Here is a 21,034-nt window from a genome sequence, read left to right as displayed (position 1 = left end):
GTATGTTGTTTTGTAACTAAAGTTAACAAATCATTTATTAATTTATGAACGTCCACATTTTAAAGGTAATTTAAGTGTCGCGCCCCTCGTCCTCGTCCTCGTCCTCGTCCTCGTCCTCGTGCTCGTCACTACCACTAACAACGTTCTTTACCAATTCAACGGGCGTCAGCCGTCAGTAATTGAGCTTCGTTATTTATGTATAGAGCATTAAGCCACTGTGATTGGATATTCGTTAAGACCAAATTTATCTTGTAATGGTGCGGATTATTTCATTGTTTCCATTACATTAAGTCTCACCACTTCATGCTTTGTTCTCGTTCAGGAAAAATGGTTTTATTAGTTACGGAACGACGAGTCAGGAATGTTGATTGTGTTGTGGTTTGCGTAGTGCGGCACAGCGGCCCCCACCGCTAGGGCGGGCCGTGGTTGAGGGCCTTTGACTTTATATTTTAGTAATGGGCTTGACTCATAAGTCTCGTTGAAAAGTAAGTATTATTAACGCTCCAGCATTTTTACAAACGCATAATAGACGAATATGCTCAGTCGGATATCAGCTGTAGCCACATCGAACATATATAAATATTGTTACGAGCTTTCTAAAGCAGTTTGTTTTTAGTACAGTTAGTTTTGCAACCAGATACATCCAAAAACGAGTGATTATTTATTATATCACCTTACTTTACGTAAAGCAAATACTTGAACTATTAGCGAGTTACGCTAACTGCAACAAACGCTATATTTCACGGTCAAAGGTGTATTCGAGTCAAGTTAGCTTCAGATTTTGTTTTCCACTATTTGTACATTTTTACGGTTTTTACCGCTTTGAGGCGAACAATGCGTCGGCCCGAAGTTATTTAACTGAGAAGAACAAAGCAATCTCGGTAATAAGTACGGCTTGAAGTGCTTACATTGAAACTTTGTTAAAGTAGACGCGCTACGTACAGCTGCTGAGGCTATACCCACGTTAACAGCTACACTTACTTGAAAGAAATGAACGCTAAAGAGGTTGCAAGTTTCTTTCTGTGCCGGCCCCGTGTTTGTTATGCAGATTATAAGATATGGATGACGGAGCTTAGAGCGGAGTTACTCGCGTCCGCATAATGAGGTCTTCGGGCGCGCGTTGTCTGTTCGTTCAATTTGTTTAAGTAAATGGCCCTCTTAAATGTCCTTGTAAATATCATTCCAACGGCCGCCCACTTTACGGGGCACAGTTGTCGCTTTATATTAAACATTTTATATTATCCATTGATCCTGACATTTTTTGTTAGAGAATTGACATAACATGATTGTATAGGATTAATGTGAACATTAACTGTAACTAATAAAGTTAAAGTCCTGGAGGACTAATCATGAAAACTCAAAATGGTTGGTACAGTTTCTGTTATTCCGTTTTCGTTTTATTTATTCTACTTTCATTTAATATGGATATATCATTTTTTTTTGATTTTGCACGTGTTGGTCTTCTTTAGCGGGGTCGCTAGTCACTGAGATGGTTTGCTTGAAGGCGTTAACGTTGGAAACTAAAAGTTCGATTTGACTAATTATTTTTATCTTAGTAAAATTTAGTGTATAATACAATGAATGAACATATAATTTGTGAATTTGTTAAGAAGTTTACAAGATAGCCACTTCTTAGTTGTATATAGTTTGCGGCAACGACTACCTCGTGCGGTCAGCGGTGCTACTGGACCAAACTTGTAATCCGATCCGGGTCGAATGTCTTGTTATCAGATAAGACCTATTGTCTTGTTACTTCGTAAATCTTTGGCCTTTGGTTGACCTTTTTGACGGAAATCGCGATATACTCACGTTTTGAGAAAGAATAATGCATTTTAAATCAGTTTTAAAACTGGACTATAGTTTTAATTGGATCTTACCTACTATAGTTAGATTTCCAGAATTTGTGTAACAGGCAATAGCGTATCTAGAGATATTTTCTGGAAAGGGGCTTGGACTTTGCCTTTGAACAGATATGTTCGTGTAAATATTTTTTTATATTTGGAAATTTTTGGTAGGTTAAAATTCTGGGCTGGGCACCGACCACCCGGCTCCCCCTTTTCCTATGCCCATGGAAATAGACAGAGAGAAAACAGGGATAAGTAACGATTTCTATTTTTGCCTATTTAAAAAATCTCTGCTGGGAGTAATATCCAATTGGTTTGCCTAAGCCGGAAAGATAAATATAAAAAAATATTCCTCCAAGTAGGATTTACATCAACTATTGGTCGGGCAGACACGTGGGTGTGCACTTATGTCCTTGATATATGTCCCAATTGCGTCACTATTGGTTTCATTGTAAAACTAGTCATCTTAATATATTATTTATAAGTAAATTATTTCTGTGAACTAAAGAAAAAAAGGTTTTTATAAGTTATAATTAGTTTTTTAAAATACAATAGTATGTTTTGTAGGTTCCAGGCATGTTCTATTGAAAATAATGATTTAAAAGAAGTCGGTTAAAAATGATAGCATTAATTGTATGAATACAATAAGTATTCAAAATACAATAAGTTATTTAGCAGGCCGCGCGTGCAGGAGTGGTGGCGTGCGGGGGTGCGGGGGTGCTCTGGACACTGATTGTTTCAAGCCGAGACGCCCCCTTTGTCCCATTCTACTGATAACATCTACAAAAGCGTAATTAACTGTCTGTCCGTGCGCGCGCTCAGTTACGTCGTCGGGGACTTTGTTCTCTTCATTGGGCGGGCATTGTAACGTACTCATTAACAACAACAAAATAAAAAACAATTAAAAGTTTTGCGCCAACACAACATGTGGCTGTAAACGACGGTTGCGCAAACGAGAACTGAACTCAAAACAATAGTGAGTACGACTACGTTACGACTTAAACTAAGCTGCAACGGGTGGGCAACAAACAAGTCTAATTAACTCATATGATTAAATTTTTCAATTCACAAAAGGTAAAGTACGCACATGAGCCAGCAATGGACGTTTAGACATTTAAACGTTTACCGAAAAATGTAAAGCGTGTGGTTTTTCAATGGGATTCGAAATCGAAAGGCTCGTTTGTTTAGGACGAAGGAGCAAATATGTACCCACATTAGTACCCGCCACGCACGGGCGCGGCGGGCGCGGCGGGCGCGGTGGGCGCGGCGGGCGCGGCGGGCGCGGCGGGCGCGGCATACTTTGATGTGTTATAATGACCGTTTAATTATTATTTTGAATTGTATTGATATTTTAATAATAGGTACCGTAGTGGATTCGATTCCCCGCACTGGATACAACAAGCGCGGCGGAGGTGTCGGTCTATTGCACCGTAGCTCATAAATCGAACAGACAAAACTAAATTTTGTTTAAATTAAAAGTTAATTGAGATATCAAACTAACGTTGATAACGAAAGACCTTGTTTAATGTTAGAGTTAAGGCGGGCAATAAGCAATATGGCAGTACCTGCGCCGGGGCGTCGCGCGGCGCGTCGGCTGCTGCCGCCACCGCCAGCGCCAGCACCAGCGTCGCCGCCGCGCACACCATGGCTACGCAGCACCGCATCTGTTACGATAAGAGAATATTTAATTTATCTTGGCGCAGCGGCCAACGTCTGACTGTAAAGAGGATGGCTGTGAGTTCGATTCCCACTCAGAGAAATGAATTATTCTCGTTTTTCTATTCTGGCAAGACAAAACGTAGCGTTGAGGTCCGCCATTCAACACACAATGACTCGATTCTCGAATTCGAGCGGAAAGAGAGCGGAGTGTCGCAAAGAAAAAGGTTTTTTTATATAATATTTGGTTGAATTATTAAAAAGATGATTGATGTGTTTACATGTATAATACCTGTAGAACCTGTCCGCTACTTCTAGCAGCAAATAACAATGAGGCATAAAACTTATATGAGCTATAGCATAAAAAATAATCTTTCAACGTACAACGCATGTAACATATTATCGGTTATTTCAGGAATATAAAACATAGTATATATTTATAGGTATTAGATGTACGAGTGCGTGCGCGGCCCGTTATATATACCTGTATAAATACTGCTTCTGAAATGTCAGGAGAGTGGAGTGTGTGGGCGGTAAGATGGGTTATCTCGGCTCGCACGTGCATTTATGACATTACATTTTCAACTAGCAATGTAGGGAGTTGCAGAATGTGGATCAGTTTAATGTTATAATCATAAAATACTGTGTATATTGATAATGCACGGCGATGAGCTCCGGCGCCTGACAATAATCCCCATGGTCTTGAGTTCGATTGGATTCTTACTTATTTAAATTATTTCCATTTCTTTGCTCTGGTCGATAAAGTGCATTGTTGAGTTTCTCTACTCACAACCCAATGTCCCGAAAATCGATAGAAAAGTAGTGAAAAGAGTGTCTTATCACTAGATTTTCTCTTCCTGTTCTGTTATGTGGAAAAAAATGCAAAATAAATGTTTAGCTACTGAACATTATAGCTTAGAATGTAAGAACTTTTTCATTATTAACCATTATTATACAGTACATTATTTAAGTTCGATTTTAGTAAGGATCACGTTCACATAATATGCGATTTATGTCATTTTCGAGACGTTGCGAACATATTAGTTATAAATAACGATCAAATAAAAAATCGGTCAAGTGCGAGTCGGATTCACTTTACCAATGTCAGGTTTGCAGGTCTGACTTATAAAATGAGTGTAATGCCAGCAAACTTAAATTGACAAATTTAAATTTGCAGGCATATACACTCCTTTTTTATGAGATGAATCACAAATATAAGTTTGTAATGATTTTTTTTCTATAGATTAAATTTTTCAGAATTTTTTCCTTTATTTGTATTGTAAGTTCTCCCTTCGTGCCAAATTTCATAACTAAGGAAGTACTCTATAGGTTTTGATGACGCGGCGAATTTCATACAGCATGCAGCAATCGTATCTTCTGATTGCTTTGACTTAGAGGGTTGTATTTTTCTGTGCACAGACGGACCTTTCTGTTCTCCTGAAGTACGGAACCCTAAAAAAATAAGACTATTTATATACCGGACATGTTTAACGATGAAACGATTAAAGTTCTCAGAAATGTAGCTCTTTTATTTCCCATGGGATCGTATAAAAGTTTATGGGCAGGTAGAACCACTTGTTGGAAATAGTGTTTCAAATTATAATTAATTTAAATGTGCTGAGCGGGGTGGTTGTGGGATCGATTCCCGCTCGGAGTAGGGGACTTGACTTGCCGCTCTGGTGAGCAGCTGCACCATCCCCGAGCAATTTCTCGAAAAAGGAGAATGCAATGTCTTGACGTTAAGTCTACTCTTCTATGCAGGAAAAGGGCTTCTTTATTACTTTACATGTTTGTGCAATAGTTTTTAAATTGACTTGTAGATGGTTGTTTTCGTCTCACGCTGTACCATGCAGGGTAGGCAGAGCGAGCTAGTGAAAAGAAATCAAACACCTCGAGGCTTTTACAGACCTTACATTTGTTCCAGGGCTCAATACCGTTAGGCTTGTACATGTATATCTTAAATTATAATACATTATATTATGGTCGAGGACCACTTCCTTCTTCAGCTCCGAGTCTAAAAGTGCGTATCAAAATTTCCATCACATCAAGCGTCTTTTTTAAATTGACAACTCGTGGTAGTTCTATGAATAAATTTTCAAATATATCTTTTTATTATACAAAGAGGTTGATTTACATTTTGTAATTATAAATTATCGTGAATATTAAAACTATTTATATAAAATCATTACACTAGTATTAGTAAGACATTTCGTCCCATTAAGACATTCACCACACACGCGCACACGCGCACACACATGTAAACATAGTTAAGGCCTCACGTAGTGGCCTGCCTGCTGCCATGTAAATTATAAATAGCGTATATTTTTTGTGGACATCGCTATAACGGTGCTGGTCGTTTAATGGTATAGGTCGCGTGACGCAGGAGAGCAGGTCAGGCATCTTTAGCTCTTCTATACATAGTTGACCCGGTTGGCACCACTTGATGACGTGACGCTGCACCAGCGTGTTAGATAACACTTACGATAACATTTGAAACAAAAACCCAAAGGTCAACGGAAAGTACCAAACGTAAGTTTGCGGGCGTATGCACTTGTTTTGTATGAAATGAACTTTAATTATAAGTTTGTAATTGTTTTTAGATAGATAGAAGATAAATATAAATTTCCATTTCCATATTTCGGACAGACGAATTAAAGGTCTACGAGAAAAAGATCACTACACGTTGAATAAATAAAAAAATCTGCTTCACGCTGTATCCCGCACGCAGCAGGATGACAATGGTAGGCAGAGGGAACCCCGTATTAAGACACTCTGTTCCCCACTTCCTGCCGGATTCTGGAGGCATTGTCACGTCGAATAAAGCTGACAAACTTAGCTCGCGGGCGTATGCTGTCATGTTTTATGAAGTGAACTACAGATACAGGTAGGTAACTACGAGGTTAACTTATAGGAAACATTGCTCGTCGTCGTTATTGTTCGTCTGGACGTGCCACAGCGACGAGCTGTTCCCTGACCACTCAGGGAACTATTTTCACTTTCTCGCTCGGGTAACAAGACTGAGCACGGTGTTGAGTTCCGCCACTCAACAAATAATATCTAGAATATTGGGCGGTGCATGGGGAACGGAGTGTTTAAATACTAGGTTCCCTCTAGGTAGAGGGTAGGCCCTCTGTTATGAGGGAAAAAGCGCGAAGCTGTATATGCATATGTACATACATAGGTATATAACAAGTAGATTATACGTCGTGCGGTTCGAGGGAAGTACTGGTTTGCTTAAAGAAAGCGCATTTTTAAGTTTTGATGTATTTTACTCTATTATTCTATTACCCTATTATTATTAGAATTGGGAAAATGAAGTATATACAGGACACCAGGACCCCGCTGCGCGCCGGGAAATTCGCGGTCTCTTTGATGTTTCTCGACGGTTCGATCGGACGTAAATGAGGCTATTGCTTTTAGAATTATTGATATCACGTTATAAAGCTATTATAAATGTGAATATTTGTTCCACATCAACGCAAAAACTAAATTCAAGATGAAGCTACATTGACATTAATATCGCTTAAATGTCAGAATAAGTAAATAGGCTCCTATTTATGTAAAGATTTTGTATAATTTGGCTATAACAGAACAAAAAAATAAAACGGTCGAAGCCGCATTTGGACCGCTCGTTTTGTATAAAAAGAATTTTATACAAAACGTTTTGTATAAAATTTTCTTGTAATATAAATATTTTATTTCATTTTTATATATATATATATAATATAATGATGAATGTTTGTCTGTATGTTCTTTATAGAATTGTATTGATCATGTGATGATCTTTAGCAAACTTTGCTTTGCGTTTAGCATGAGCCCTCGAAGGTTGCACGTGTAGCACCACGTGCAGGGTACCTACACCCACTTAAATAGACACTTGTTTTGTGTTTAATTAATTGTTTATTTATTATGAGATGTTCAAATATACGAGTAAATTAATGTTTGTAAATTAAATAAATTAAATTTAGTTTATTTACTTAGATACCATACATTTATGAGATAGTTTTCGATAAAAAAGGTTTTCATTGTCATCATTTTCATAAATTCCCTTAAAAATCATTAGACTATATTTGTCACAAATGTAGAGATAACAGTATGTACCTACTCGTACATGTCCTCTTCATACAATATATTACCACTGGAAATGACGTTAAGCACCGGAAGCCCTGCCACAGGATGTTCTCAAGCTGTCGGTAAATACGACGTACTCGTATTGTCAAGTGTTAATGATAGTCGATCTCGATAGTTGATAGTTAGACACGCGAGGCGGCGACGCGGCGACGCGGCGACGCGGGCGTACCTGTTAGTGGCCGTTAGTTTCCCCGTCAAGATGCCCAGTGAGGCGGTTGAGGCCTTTTCTGCCTCGTGTACAATAGTTCTGTAAATATGTAACTCGAGCATGAACGGGATTCCATGTAGTGTCGCGCACCTCACCGTCGTAACCTCAAGCTACAGTGAATGACAAAAGAGATATTACTATCTCTCTAAGCGAAGTATGCGTCAGAAAAAAACCTAAATACCTAAACAGAATATTTTCCGCTCACATTTTATCTAAATGATCAGGTGGAAGGGCACCGAGTTCTAAAGCCGTTCCCGCTTTCACAATAGTCTACATTATCATTCACATCATACTGAAGCCCGGCGGAGTCTGTATTTGATGACCCTGTCGCTGGGCTCGAACTGAAACGCCATTGTCTCTAAATATCGTCAACGTAGTAGGAGCGTACTTAGAGCGGCGTGCTTCGAACGTTACACAAGACAGTCTTATTTGGAAATTAGCGTTTCTTTCGTTATTTGTACACGTGATGAGCTTCGTACATATGGAAATATGTAGTTACAATTGTAATTGAAATAATTCTGTAAACAGTTTCGTAATAAAACAAAACAGCTTGTTCAATAAGCAATTGTGTCAAAATAATCTGTAAATGAATACCCCTGCTTCTCTTACTATTACAATAGTGGCCAGGCCGTCCGACCAGGCCAGTCCAGTTGACATTGACTGAGTGTGAAGGCACGTCGCTCGAGCCTGTCGCCCGAATTCGAGACATTGTATTTTGAGTGACGCAACTAAACGCTGATCTTTTACTGGACCGTTTGCAAGTAACATATATACAGAAGCAAATAAACATTGCTACCAAACAATAATTTTATGTAAAATAAAGAACATGCAATTTATAATACATATATATTATATTCTTTACATTTGCTAGGTGCGGTCAAAGAGACCGCGCGCGTGCGTCGGTCGTCGCGGCCGGCATCACAGGGCGGCGCGCGGCGGGCGGGCGGCGGGCGGGCGCACGGAACTTTGCGAAACGTGATAATATTTCAATTTATATTGGATAGCAGATATAGTATGCTACATAGGGGAATTAGCGTAGTGGAATATGCTGATGAGAGATACACAATTAATTATTTTATAAACATGTAGTCACCGCACGCAACTTCGTGTGAGTAAGATGTAAAGCGTACTCTCCTTTTTTTCTATTCCTGTAAGAACTTCGGGAAATTCTCTTTTAGTGCCCCCTTGTATTCCCAAAGAAACATACATCCTATATGTCAAATTTCAGCGTTCTACGCTGCGTAGCTTTAGCTTATTATCAATCAGTCACAGTCGGGACGGGTAGCGTGACTAACTCCCATACTTATTCTTCCGCATTCTATCTTTTAAAAACAATATATATGAGCAGAATCTGACCAAGTGCATGGTTTACACCCGTTAAGTCGAAAAAGTTCAGGTACTTTGGAACCGTTGTGTAGGAGTCCGGAAGATCACGATATCCAAACCCGGACAAGCACTGCCTGGGCCAAATGGCGGGAGGTCACTGGTATGCTCTGCAGAATACCGCCCAAGCTAAATGCGCTGATATAGAAGCGTATCCCTTGATGGGTTCTTCTACATGGCAACAAACTACTATCTCGAGTTCTTGACGTAGCGGATAAGCTTTAAGAGCATCCAAGCCTGAGAAGATGTGGAGACGTTGCGCGCCGGCCTATGTCAGTAGTAGTTAGACCCCCCGGACGCCCAAGGAAGCGATGCGTAGATGTTGTGAAGACAATATGAGAGTCAATGGAGATGGAGTCAGAGGATGTTAAAGCCGTGCAAAGTGATTCAGATTGAGTCGGAAGGCAGGCCCTGGCAGTAAAAGTCGCGGCTAATGTAATGTAGAAGAATCTGAGATTTTATTTAACTAAAATAAAATTAAAAAATAAATCTCAGAGTGGAATCGAATCCATAATCATCGCTTCAGCAGTCGTCAGTCTCTTCCCAAGTGCTCCGTGATGGCGTTTATAAAGTTGTGATGGTTTGCCTTATATATTACACCTTCATCCTAGGTGCCTAGGTGCCTAGGGACGACCGCGCAAAATACTAAATAGATATTGATGAGATACGCTTTGCAGCTGGCGAGTATATCTTGCATAATGTATTTTTATTATGTAGAAGTTATAAAGCCAGTCGTGGCAGCTAAAAGAACAGATGTCTTTAGCTAAAAACAGGGTATCAGGTTTTTAAAACCTGCAACTATAATATCTAAGTAGACAACAATGTGACTTAAATAGACTTAGCAGCTCTCGGAGCGCCCCGCGTCTTACATTCGCTGGGTTTAATCTTCTCTGGGTTATGTTGTATATTATCAACATTATAACAAATCATTTGACGCAATGACGTAATTGCTTTGACAATATTGCGGCTCCTCCAATATATGCAGGGATAGACTACACTACTATCCACTTTAGTATATACGAGGTGTTCATAATATAGTAATGATCCTGTCGCCTGATAGTTATCAATATCAATAGTAGTGCACCGACAATGGCAGAGCAGCAATAAGAGTTTGCAATATTGTGTCTCGTTGTGTTGCACCGGTAGGGGGTACTGGGGGGTACCGGGGGGTAGTAATGACAGTGTGTGTGTCTAAACACTTGGTACTCGTAGGTACTCGTAGGCGTCGTAGGTACGCGAAATTATCGCGCCGAGACGCCCGTGCAGATGTGTTGTCGATTCGTCAACACTCGAGTTAGCACTTAGGATGAATGAGACGGAATCTCAAGTAATCAAACGGAGGCGCGTTCACATTACTCTGTATCCCGCATTTAACGAGATAGTCGAAGAGAATCTAATGTGAAGACAATCACGTCTTTAGTTTCCGTCCAAATTCGATTATTTAATACTACATACAGTCCGTCGCGTCGAGGCCGTCGTCGTCGCAGTGGCCTATCGTCTGCTTACGTCTTGAGTCCTACTGCGATGCGGAGAAATGCGATACTTTCTATTTCCTCGCTTTGGTGACAAGACTAAGTGTGGCGTTCACTTCCACCGATCAACACATGTCTCGAAAAATGGGCGAAAATAGGGGAACGGAGTGTCTTAACACTAAGTGAAGAGTGAGTGACAAGGCGACAAATTTTACGTTAAAAAGTAAACCTCTAATGTACGAGTACATCGATGTGAATATCAGTTTACATTTCTCGTAAAGAGTTATTCAGTGGAGCCAGCGCTTACTTGGAATAACTGGAGATTAAAACCGATAAATTGACGAATCCGAGTGAGTTGCGATCTGACGGATTCCATAGAATCGAGCGCTGAAGTACTCTCGAGGTGGATTTTACAAATAATAGAGCTTCAGTAGGGCTTCAGTGTTAGGATACAATTAAAACTGCTTTAAATTCTATTTAATAAGTATGCATCCAATTCTCAAGCGGGTCCATGTTAGGTTAGGTTAGGTTTTTTATGAATTTTTTCAGTGCCGCTACGCACCGAGCACGCCGCTATCCGAGTCGACGCGGTTACGGAAGGACTTACCACACTTAATCTACGACTAACGCATTATCAACAAAATACAAATCGAGACGATCTAAAATGAAGCTGGCCAACACACGTTCGTAATATGAATAGAGCGCTGACCGCTAGTTATATAAACAAATAGATTTTCGTTTCCCATACGTCACTTTTTTAAGACCTACGTTAAAAACTATTTGCAAAAAATTGCCATTAATATTGAATACAGATTAAATGCAGCATGTAGGGGGGAGAGTTAAAGAAGGGGCTAATTTTACCCCACATCCTATTAGACACGACAAATGGCTCCTAGCCGGTCGATATTGCATTATAAATAGGATATTGAAGCGATGACCCGCAGGTAGTGGCCAGCCTGCGGTGACCTCTGCGCACTCTGTACGACTCGTGAGGCCAGCTAGCCGTAGACTGGTCGCAGTCGATACGTCTTCATGACGTACATACTAAATATTTTATATTTTTAAGTAGTTATTATGTATATTTATGTTCTTTTAATATTAAGTTATTGTCCTCATTATTTATTACCGGAGACCGACGCGACGACACAGTGGCAGTACAGCGCACAGCACAGCGACGGTTGTGTGTTGGATTCCTTGTTCCGGTGACTGGTGATAGGAACACCTAGTGCCGTATTAACTTAAACTACTTAACGTCTTGAAAATTCAATTGAAAGTGGGATGAGAATTTGTGTGAAAAGGCTTTCACCATTGTAACTATTTACTAACTCATTTGAGTTTTGGAGTTCGGACACAAGGGTGTGTATGTTCGATCCCTCCTTCACTCTGGCACCACCGCAAAACCCGTCGTTGAATTCTGCTACTCAACTCGTTAGTCTCGTAGCGTCGTTACACTACGTTCCACTAGGCAGAGGCCTATCCTGCCGTCGTGGCGCAGGGGTACGAGGGACTATGAAATTAAATATTTAATATTTTAATTTCCTTGCAGCATTGTATTCCGACACTTATCACTCAATACCTCCTCTCCTCAGAAAACAAGACATCTTATGATGACAATACTAACTTCTGAGATTTCTTAGTACATACTAACATACGGCTTTCACGGTAACATCTACATAAATATATATATGTAACAAAACCTGCGTGCTGCCGCTATGTTTTGTCATTAGATACCGCAAGTGGGAATAGAGGCCAGGGCAGAGAGTGCCACTGGGCATCCACGTCCTCTGAATGATTATCAGATGAAATTTAAATCTGTTCACAGATGGGAAGGTGTTGAGCGTAATTTAATAACTGAAATTAACTTTTAGCATTTGATTGAGTTAAAATTAATCCGAATATCCGTGTCAAACGCTTAGGGCGGCGAGGCGAGGCGAGGCGTCGTAGGGCGGGCGGGGGACGTCGGGGGAGGTCGGGGGACGGCGTGAATGTATAATTCGTTCATTCATACTGCCTTGATTAGCCCCTAAATATTTATATCCGCACCGATTTAATTAATAATTTCATAACTTTTTTAACGACCTTTTTCATTTTACAGCCGAACAGGTTGTTGGCACAAACGTCAATGTGATATGCAAAGAAACTTTGTATAATTTTCAATATTCAATATACAAAAGATTATTATAATAATTTTGGATATTATAATTGAAATAAAGTTATTTCGTTATTATGTGGAGTTTGTGGAGCCGTCTGGAGGCGCCATTATTGAATATGTAATAAAGCCTAATTCTTATTATTTGTGACCGTAGTAATTGTAGGTTCCAACTGACAGCCTGGCACAGCCGTAGCGTACGTGAAACAACCCTCGCTGGCTTTAAATACATGTACCTAATACAAAACTGTAATGATCAAATCGTCAAAAGATTTTCTACTGAAAATTTAAGATATACGAGTATTATTATTATATATTCTATATCCTTGAATTTACGACACACTCGTCTTAAACATAACCCGCAGGAGCCCGCCCGGCCTTACAGCTGAATGTGCTGACTCCCGCGTCTGAGCCCGACTCGGCAAACACTCCAATACAAATTAATACCTCGTATTTGAATAATCAATAACGCCAATATTGCTAAATGTGGAACTTAAATTACAACTTGTTAGACATATTTCATATAATATTTATGTTTAAAATAACATGTTACTTTTTTCACTGATTTTGTTTGTGTAGATTTTTAGTAGCATTGAGGGAGGTAAGGGGCAAGACTGCCCGAGGATATGTATGAAGGGAGGACTGTGGCAACACACACAGACACAGACAGTAGCGCGCAATGTCAACCCACATCTACGATCTCTCTCGGATTACAAACTGAACTGAATATATTAATATATTGTACGAATGTTTGATATTCGACACATCTCACAATTACTTGGGTGAGTAGGCTGAGGTTACTGCTATGAGGCTTAATTAGACATCATCGTGGCGAACTTGGAATATTTAAATTGTTTTCATTTAGGTCCCTTTCGTGTAAGTCAAAGAGCGGCGCTGAACATTGGGTGAAAAGATAAGAATGGAGTGTCTTGACACTAGATTCCCATACTACGATACTACGATACTTATTGACTAGAAAAGGCGTGAAAAAGAATGTACATTTTCTATATTGCTACTATTTCTGAAAAGAAAATATATATATATATATATATATATATATCCTATATCTTATAAAACAAAGTCGCTTTTCGTGTCTGTCTGTTGTTTCTAACTCTTCTTCTTCTAAACCACCTAACGGATTTTTATGCGGTTTTCACCATTAGGTCGAGTATTTTCCGTAGAAGGTTTATATATACTTCATTATTTGTACATTCTTATGTAAATTAACATAAATACGATAAATATGTATAAAGTCCCACCCGTTGAGACACTTTCGGGCATGCGCTGCTTTAATGGTAAGTACTACATGAAAAAAATATACTGGACTATTGTTCTCCTTAATAAGATCTACAAAATAGTCCGCGAGAGCATATTCGTATCTTTTCAGAATAACGTGTAGTGATCATTTTTCTGTCTAAAAATAATAATTTCAATATATTTTTTATTGTGAGGGATATTTTTCCATAATGGTATTAATCCTTATCCTTTAAAATACTTTATTATTTTTTTACGTTAAACGAAGATAAAATTTGCTGTTAACACTATTTCGAAATTGCGAATAGTTTTACAGAAAAACGCATTTAATTGTTGACACATCCCGCCGTTGACACATCAGCTGTATGTTACTCAAGTTTCACTTATCCCTTACTATCAGCATATAAATAAGTACATTAGTTACGTTGGCCATTTAATGTAGACCAAAACTGTCTTTTACTGTTTTTAATTTTAATAAGTACTTTAGAAGTTGTTACAATATCAAAAAATCCTTGCTGCGAAACGGCCACTCGCCATGCTTCCGCCGCGCCCGCCTGCCTTGCATGCATCGGTGGTTCAGTGGTAGAATGCTCGCCTGCCACGCGGGCGGCCCGGGTTCGATTCCCGGCCCATGCATTCTATTTAATTTTCCCCACAGGCAGCCACGTCGTGCTTGCTTTTCATCAGGAACAGAATATCCTCTTCAACATTAACCACAAGCTTGAAAAAAAAAACCCGCCTGTCTCTATAGCAACGAAGATTTAGTTAGATGCGTTTGCACGTATTGGATAATTGGAGTTGAATGTATTATTTAAGCGCGATATATTTTGTTTCACATTTTTTGTAGTAGTTATTAGTAGGTAGGTTTTTGTTTATAATTTCTTGCGTTTAAAAATAGTCATTTAAATATATTTTAATAAGTACTTGAAAAGATTAGTAGCACAGATTTAAAATTACGGTACCTACTAAAAATCCTTGCTTTGTAAAACAATTGGAAAATCCTTTATTTATTTATTTATTTATTTATTAAGGACAACTAACAAAACATACACTTAATCAGATATTACAAACATGTCTTAAAACTATTGGCTTAGTGTTGCTTTACTTATAAGCTGCCACGGCATGATTAGGGACAGTTTCATAATATACTAAAATTAATTACTTGCATATACTTACATAACTATTATTAAATATATATATATACACATACATACATACATATAATTTTCTCTTATGTAACAAAAAAGAACTTAACAGAAACCACATATAGGGATATATATATACAGGATATATAATAAAACAAACGAAAAATACAATATATAAGAACTAACATACAGATACGTGATCGAGACAGAAGACCCCAGTGTCAAGACGAAGAAGAACGCAGGAATGCAAAAATTCTACTTTTGAACATTTGAAGACTATTTGAGAGGATATCAATGCTAGCGTCAGGTTGTTTTGTCATCCTGTTATACTCGTCAGCTAATCTATTTATTGTAGCATTCAAGCCCAATTTTGTTTTTGAAATTTTGCTGAAAAATAGAGTATAGTTACGTGCACGGGGTAACCTTGAAGGCACATTTATATTTAGTTTCTCAACAAGAAGGGGACAGTCTAGCTTACCATTAATTAATTTATACAAAAAAACCTGATCCAACAATTGTCTTCGATCGAACAAACTAATAAGATTGAAATATTCTAAGCGGCTTTTATACGTGGGCAATAGTTTAGCTTTATTACAACTGTAGGAGAGGTGCCATAGGAAACGCTTTTGGATACTCTCGATACGCTTAATATGCACTTCATAGTATGGTGACCAGACTTGCGCACAATATTCCAGACCAGATCGAACCAAGGCCGAATAAAGTCTAATCTTGGTATGAGGCTTCTTAAGATCTTTAGTATTCCTTATAATAAAGCCCAGCATTTGAAATGCTTTAGTAGCGATTTTGTCAATATGAATGTGGAATCTGATCCTACTATCGAAATGAACTCCCAAGTCGCTGATAGTTGCTACTTTTTCTAATGCCCTGTTGTTAATAATATAAGCTTGCGAGTCATTTAAATCAGTTCTACGTGAGAATCTTATATACTTACACTTATCTATATTCAGGGCCATGCGGTTAATCTGGCACCAATCGACTAGTCTGTTCAAGTCTTCTTGTAGGAGGTCAGCATCATGCTTGCTTTTTATTTGTTTTGCAATTTTAAGATCGTCGGCGTAAAGAAAGCATTCACTGTGTTTAAATAGTGATACAATATCGTTAATAAATATATTAAACAAAATTGGTCCCAGAACCGATCCTTGGGGGACACCTGATTGGGTTTTAAATGGTTGAGACGAGTATCCACTGACAACAACCTTGGAAGTCCGATTACATAAATATGAGGAAAACCATTTTAATAGGTTACCTGTAATACCAATAGATGAAAGCTTGTGAATAAGAATATTGTGGTCGACAGTATCGAAAGCCTTACTTATGTCTGTATAAATTGTGTCTACTGGGATATTACAGTCAACTGAATCAGTCAAAAACGTTACAAATGAGACAAGGTTGGTGGTCGTAGATCGAGCCTTAAGAAAACCAAACTGCTGAGGCGATATCAATTGCTTTATATGCCAGGTGATTGTGGGTCTTATTAGTAATTCAAACAATTTGCCAAACACAGGCAGTATAGAAATTGGTCTGTAATTTTTTATAGATGCCGCATCTCCAGACTTAGGAATGGGTACAACTCTAGATTCTTTCCATGCGGTAGGAAAAAACCCGGATTTTATTGATTCGTTGTATATGATCGAGAGAGGTAAAGAAAGCGCTTCAGAACATTCAGTTGCAAATAAACTTGGTATACCATCACATCCTGCTCCTTTACTGCGATCTAGATGTTTAAGGCCAATCTGTACGTCATTTTGAGAGAAAGATAACCCTGCCAAGGAATTTATAATTGAAGAGTTGACTGATGGTGAACACACATCACAGCGTGCTAAAGTGGAAGATGGCGCTGTATAAACGGATTCAAAAAAAGATGCAAAGAGATTACAAATATCAGAGCCATTGGAGGCTCGTCTGCCGTCTAAATGCATTAATGATGGATAGGTACTTTTATTTTGCCGTTTACTTTTCAGGTAAGTCCAAAATAACTTGGGATTTTTTGATAAAGACTCCTCTATGTAACAAATGTATTTCTTGTGACAAGTCTCGATCAAAAATAAACAGCGCTTTTTTAGCACTAGAAAAGAAAGCTCATCTAAAGGATTTTTATATTTACGATATCTTTCACGTACTTTATATTTCTCTTTAAGCAAGTTTATTAGTTCTTTATTGTACCAACAGGGATACTTTTGATGTACGTTCTTACTTAAAGGCACGTGCTTCGCTATTACCTCCTTGATTATTTTATAAAATGTATAAACCATATCATCAACATGCATCAGGACTGAGAATTCATCAACCCAAGAAATAGTGTTCAAATCATTTATAATGTTGTTAAAATCAGCTTTGTAAAAATTAAACTTGTCACTGGGAATCTTGGAAGGGAGACAGGGGGCATTGTAACATGACAAGACAAACTCCAAAGGTGGATGATATGGATCAACATTGCTAAGCACATATTTGCTTATTTGCAAATGCTCAATTGTTTTATTTGAAAGTATTAGGTCCAGAATCTTTCCTTGGTTGTTCAAAATTGTATTTTGTTGCTCCAAATTATTTAGAGCAACAAAATCAACCAACATGTTCCCCAGTGGGCCAGGTAATGACGGGGGCAAGTTATTTTTATTATTGGGCCATGTTATTGAACTTAAATTAAAGTCTCCTAGTACTAATGTGTTACAGTGAGTTTCTAAAATTCGACTAGTATTCTCAATAAAATGTTGAAGAATGTGTTTTTGAATCGGTGGGGGTATGTAGACCGCACATACATATAATTTTTCTAGGGAATCACGCGTGTTGCATATATCCAGTTCGACCCAAAGGTCTTCGCAGCCGCTCTCAAAATTGATTAGTCGGCGCGACTCAAGCCGTTTAGATATCGCAATTAGGACGCCACCACCAGATTTATTATAGTGAAATTCACTAGTCTCTGGATCACGTCTATATGTCACGTAACGATCATTAAACAATTCTGAATTAAATACAGTATGGTTTAGCCAAGTTTCACAAAGCACAATAATATGATAATCGCAACATAATACATTTTTATACAAGTCTAATGTTTTAGTGCGTAGGCTTCTAACTTCATTATTGAAACTACAAAAATGCGGGTTGCATTATGGTTTAATTAATTTTCTCATTATCTTAAGTGCTTTGCAAACATACATTACATGAATAATCCAGTAGTTAAAGCGGGCGAAGCCGCAAGGGGGTAGCTAGTATATATATTTTCGTTAGACTATATTAAAAATAATAGTGCTTCGATATATTTATAAAGAATCCATATGCATGTATTCTGTTTGAAGAGCGCGCGTACGTTGCGTGCTCGCGCGTGTGGGGGGGGGGGGTAGGGGGGGGGGGGGTGGATGCAGTCATAAATAGTAAAGGCACAGGACAGACGGGCGGACTGTGCGTCGCAATTTACATAATTATGAATATTTGATCAACGGTGATATTGCTTTCTTCAATTATATCAATGTTTAAAACTTATGAATATTATAATTGCTCATTACAGCAGTCGGATTGCCCCAGTCAACACGAGTGTTGTGGCATCATGCTTCTCTGTGCCGCCGCCAGGCGGCCCAAACTGTTTATATATATTTTCATAAAAAACATAAACGTGAAATGACAGCCAAGTACAATGTTAAGTGCGTCGATCTCAACTTCACCGACGACAGCTGTAGGGGAATTGTGGTCAAGATGGCATACTAAGATAAGATGACACACTACCAATATTGATGAAACTATTAGCGCTAAGTGCGATCTTGTGACGTTTTAGAGAGTGTCTGTAGATGCAGCTAGTGCTTGAATTCAGTATGGCTGAAAGTGAATGCAGATGAGCAAGTAATTCATGTTTTCGTTATTTTCAATCTTTTCTTTTCAATTTGCAACAAATTTTTCTTTCGCTTTTGCTTGATGGTGAAAAGACATGTAAGATAAAGGTTTTCTATTTGAACTAATTGTAAATGAAAAATGGGATTATTATATGACACAACTAACGCTAAAAGCGCATCGTAACCTATAACCTTTTGTCACAACGGTTAAAATTAAATTCATATATCTATTGGGTAAGATGACATACAAAACGTGAGTATAAGATGGCATACTATCTTACCCTTATAAATAGAATCGATGTATTTTTTTTGCTTTACCTACAAAATGCCTGGCAATTACAAACGAATATATATTGGTCACAAGAAGACATGGATAAGGCTGCTAGAGCAAAGGCATTCAATAGCCGCAAGTGACGAAGCTTATTTCCCTTTTGGAATAGTTAGTGACTGATAACGGAATCCAACCTCATAGAATTTGCAACATGTATGAATCTGGCCTTAATACTGTTTAAAAGCCCCCCAGCAAAGAAGAAACTATTTATTTGTGAACTATGCTCGACAAATAATGATGGCGTTTTTATGCAACATACTAAGTATGTCATTTTACCCTGTAGATATGTCGTCTTACACTGGTCGACCTAAGTGCGATTATTGTTTGTTTTTATGATGTTTGAAAGATGATTGTTCTGAAACTAAAATAATTTCGTTGATTATGAAATATAGTATACGCAATGTGCTGTTCTCAGATGACTTTATTTATTTGAAATATTTGTCTTCAAACAAAAAGTATGTCATCTTAAGCACAATTCCCCTATGTAGGTTTTAGCTCACCTAGAAATGGGTTAGATTTTGTAATGAATGAGTAATTATGCTAATATTAAACGTTAATATATCAATAACCGTTTGAGTTAAATTGTTGAATTGTCATACACATCACAGGCTAAGGGGAAGCTTGTACTCGTACGAGTAGACTAATTGGCTTACGAGTCATGAAGGGCTCAAAAGTAGCTTGAAACGTTTCGCGTAAAATACACATTGCGCGTTTCCAGTTTTTACTTGGCTGATTACAAATTAACATTTGGTGCTAGTGATGTACCTTAATCTTCCATCATAGCTTCCTTCATAGTAAAGGGCACGTTATTTATCGTAAACAGACACAATTCGAGCTTAGCTAATGAATATTGAAGCACACGTCCGCCGCGCACCAGGCCCCGAGCACCAGGCCCCGAGCATGTCGCGCTAAGTTCACATAATAACCTGTCATGGTCCCAATAAACAAGACGACGAGAAGAGTAAACAAGTAAAAATGTTCCCAGGTCTCATTTTGATAATCATAAGCAGATAAGAGGTCCTTAAGGTGAACTGGAGGTGAACCTCTTCAGAAATGTTACATTTCATAAATTTATGCCGGCAAATATACTTTAGGTTTGATTGTCGTAGACTGTGGCAGTACAATGTAATAGATCGCCATACTGAGGAGGTGGTAAAACATTATTATAATAGTAGACGAAAGGGCGCGTTAGGCGGAAATCGAGGACCAAAGTTATCGATCAAAAGTCAAAAGATTAATTATGAACCAAGAGTACTTGTAAAATGTGAACTCTAAACATACATAATAAAAACATTAATATCAATATTCTGCGAGTTTACATACTCGTCGTCGTAAACTCATTACAACAATCGGATTGTCCCGTGCCGGTGTCTAGTGGGGCAGCATGATGCGGGTGACAGAGACTATGTACGTCTATAATAGGTACATCTATACTCGTCGATCTCGATCTCGCTCATCAAGGATTCGCTCAACAAAATTAATTAAAGCCGTCGAGACGGACGCCGATGTTAAATGTTTTAAAGTATAATTAAATTTTATAATTGTTACTCCACAGAGTTGGCGTTACCTAAGAGTGTTTGCTGGTGCTCGCTCAGTGTGACCATTTGTCGGGGACTCTG

The 21,034-nt window shown here is 38.4% G+C and overlaps 1 protein-coding gene across 6 annotated transcripts in view; it reads right to left on the bottom strand.

Moving 5' to 3' along the window:
* The window catches only part of Mip (Myoinhibiting peptide precursor), a 51,727-nt gene that overhangs the window by 9,006 nt on the left and 21,687 nt on the right, over positions 1–21,034 (bottom strand). For all 6 annotated transcript variants that reach the window (XM_085196899.1, XM_085196900.1, XM_085196903.1 and 3 more), the window contains exon 2: positions 3,410–3,508. In XM_085196899.1, the coding sequence (XP_085053025.1) occupies positions 3,410–3,508 (99 nt within the window). The remainder of the gene's footprint in view (positions 1–3,409; positions 3,509–21,034) is intronic.

The sequence above is a fragment of the Heliconius melpomene genome, chromosome 13 (genome assembly GCF_056956725.1).
Source record: "Heliconius melpomene rosina isolate 202511_hmr_F chromosome 13, ASM5695672v1, whole genome shotgun sequence".
In the NCBI taxonomy this organism is placed as follows: Eukaryota; Metazoa; Arthropoda; class Insecta; order Lepidoptera; family Nymphalidae; genus Heliconius; species Heliconius melpomene.
The sequence above is the reverse complement of the archived record's forward strand: the minus strand, read 5'-3'. Positions and strand labels throughout refer to the sequence as shown.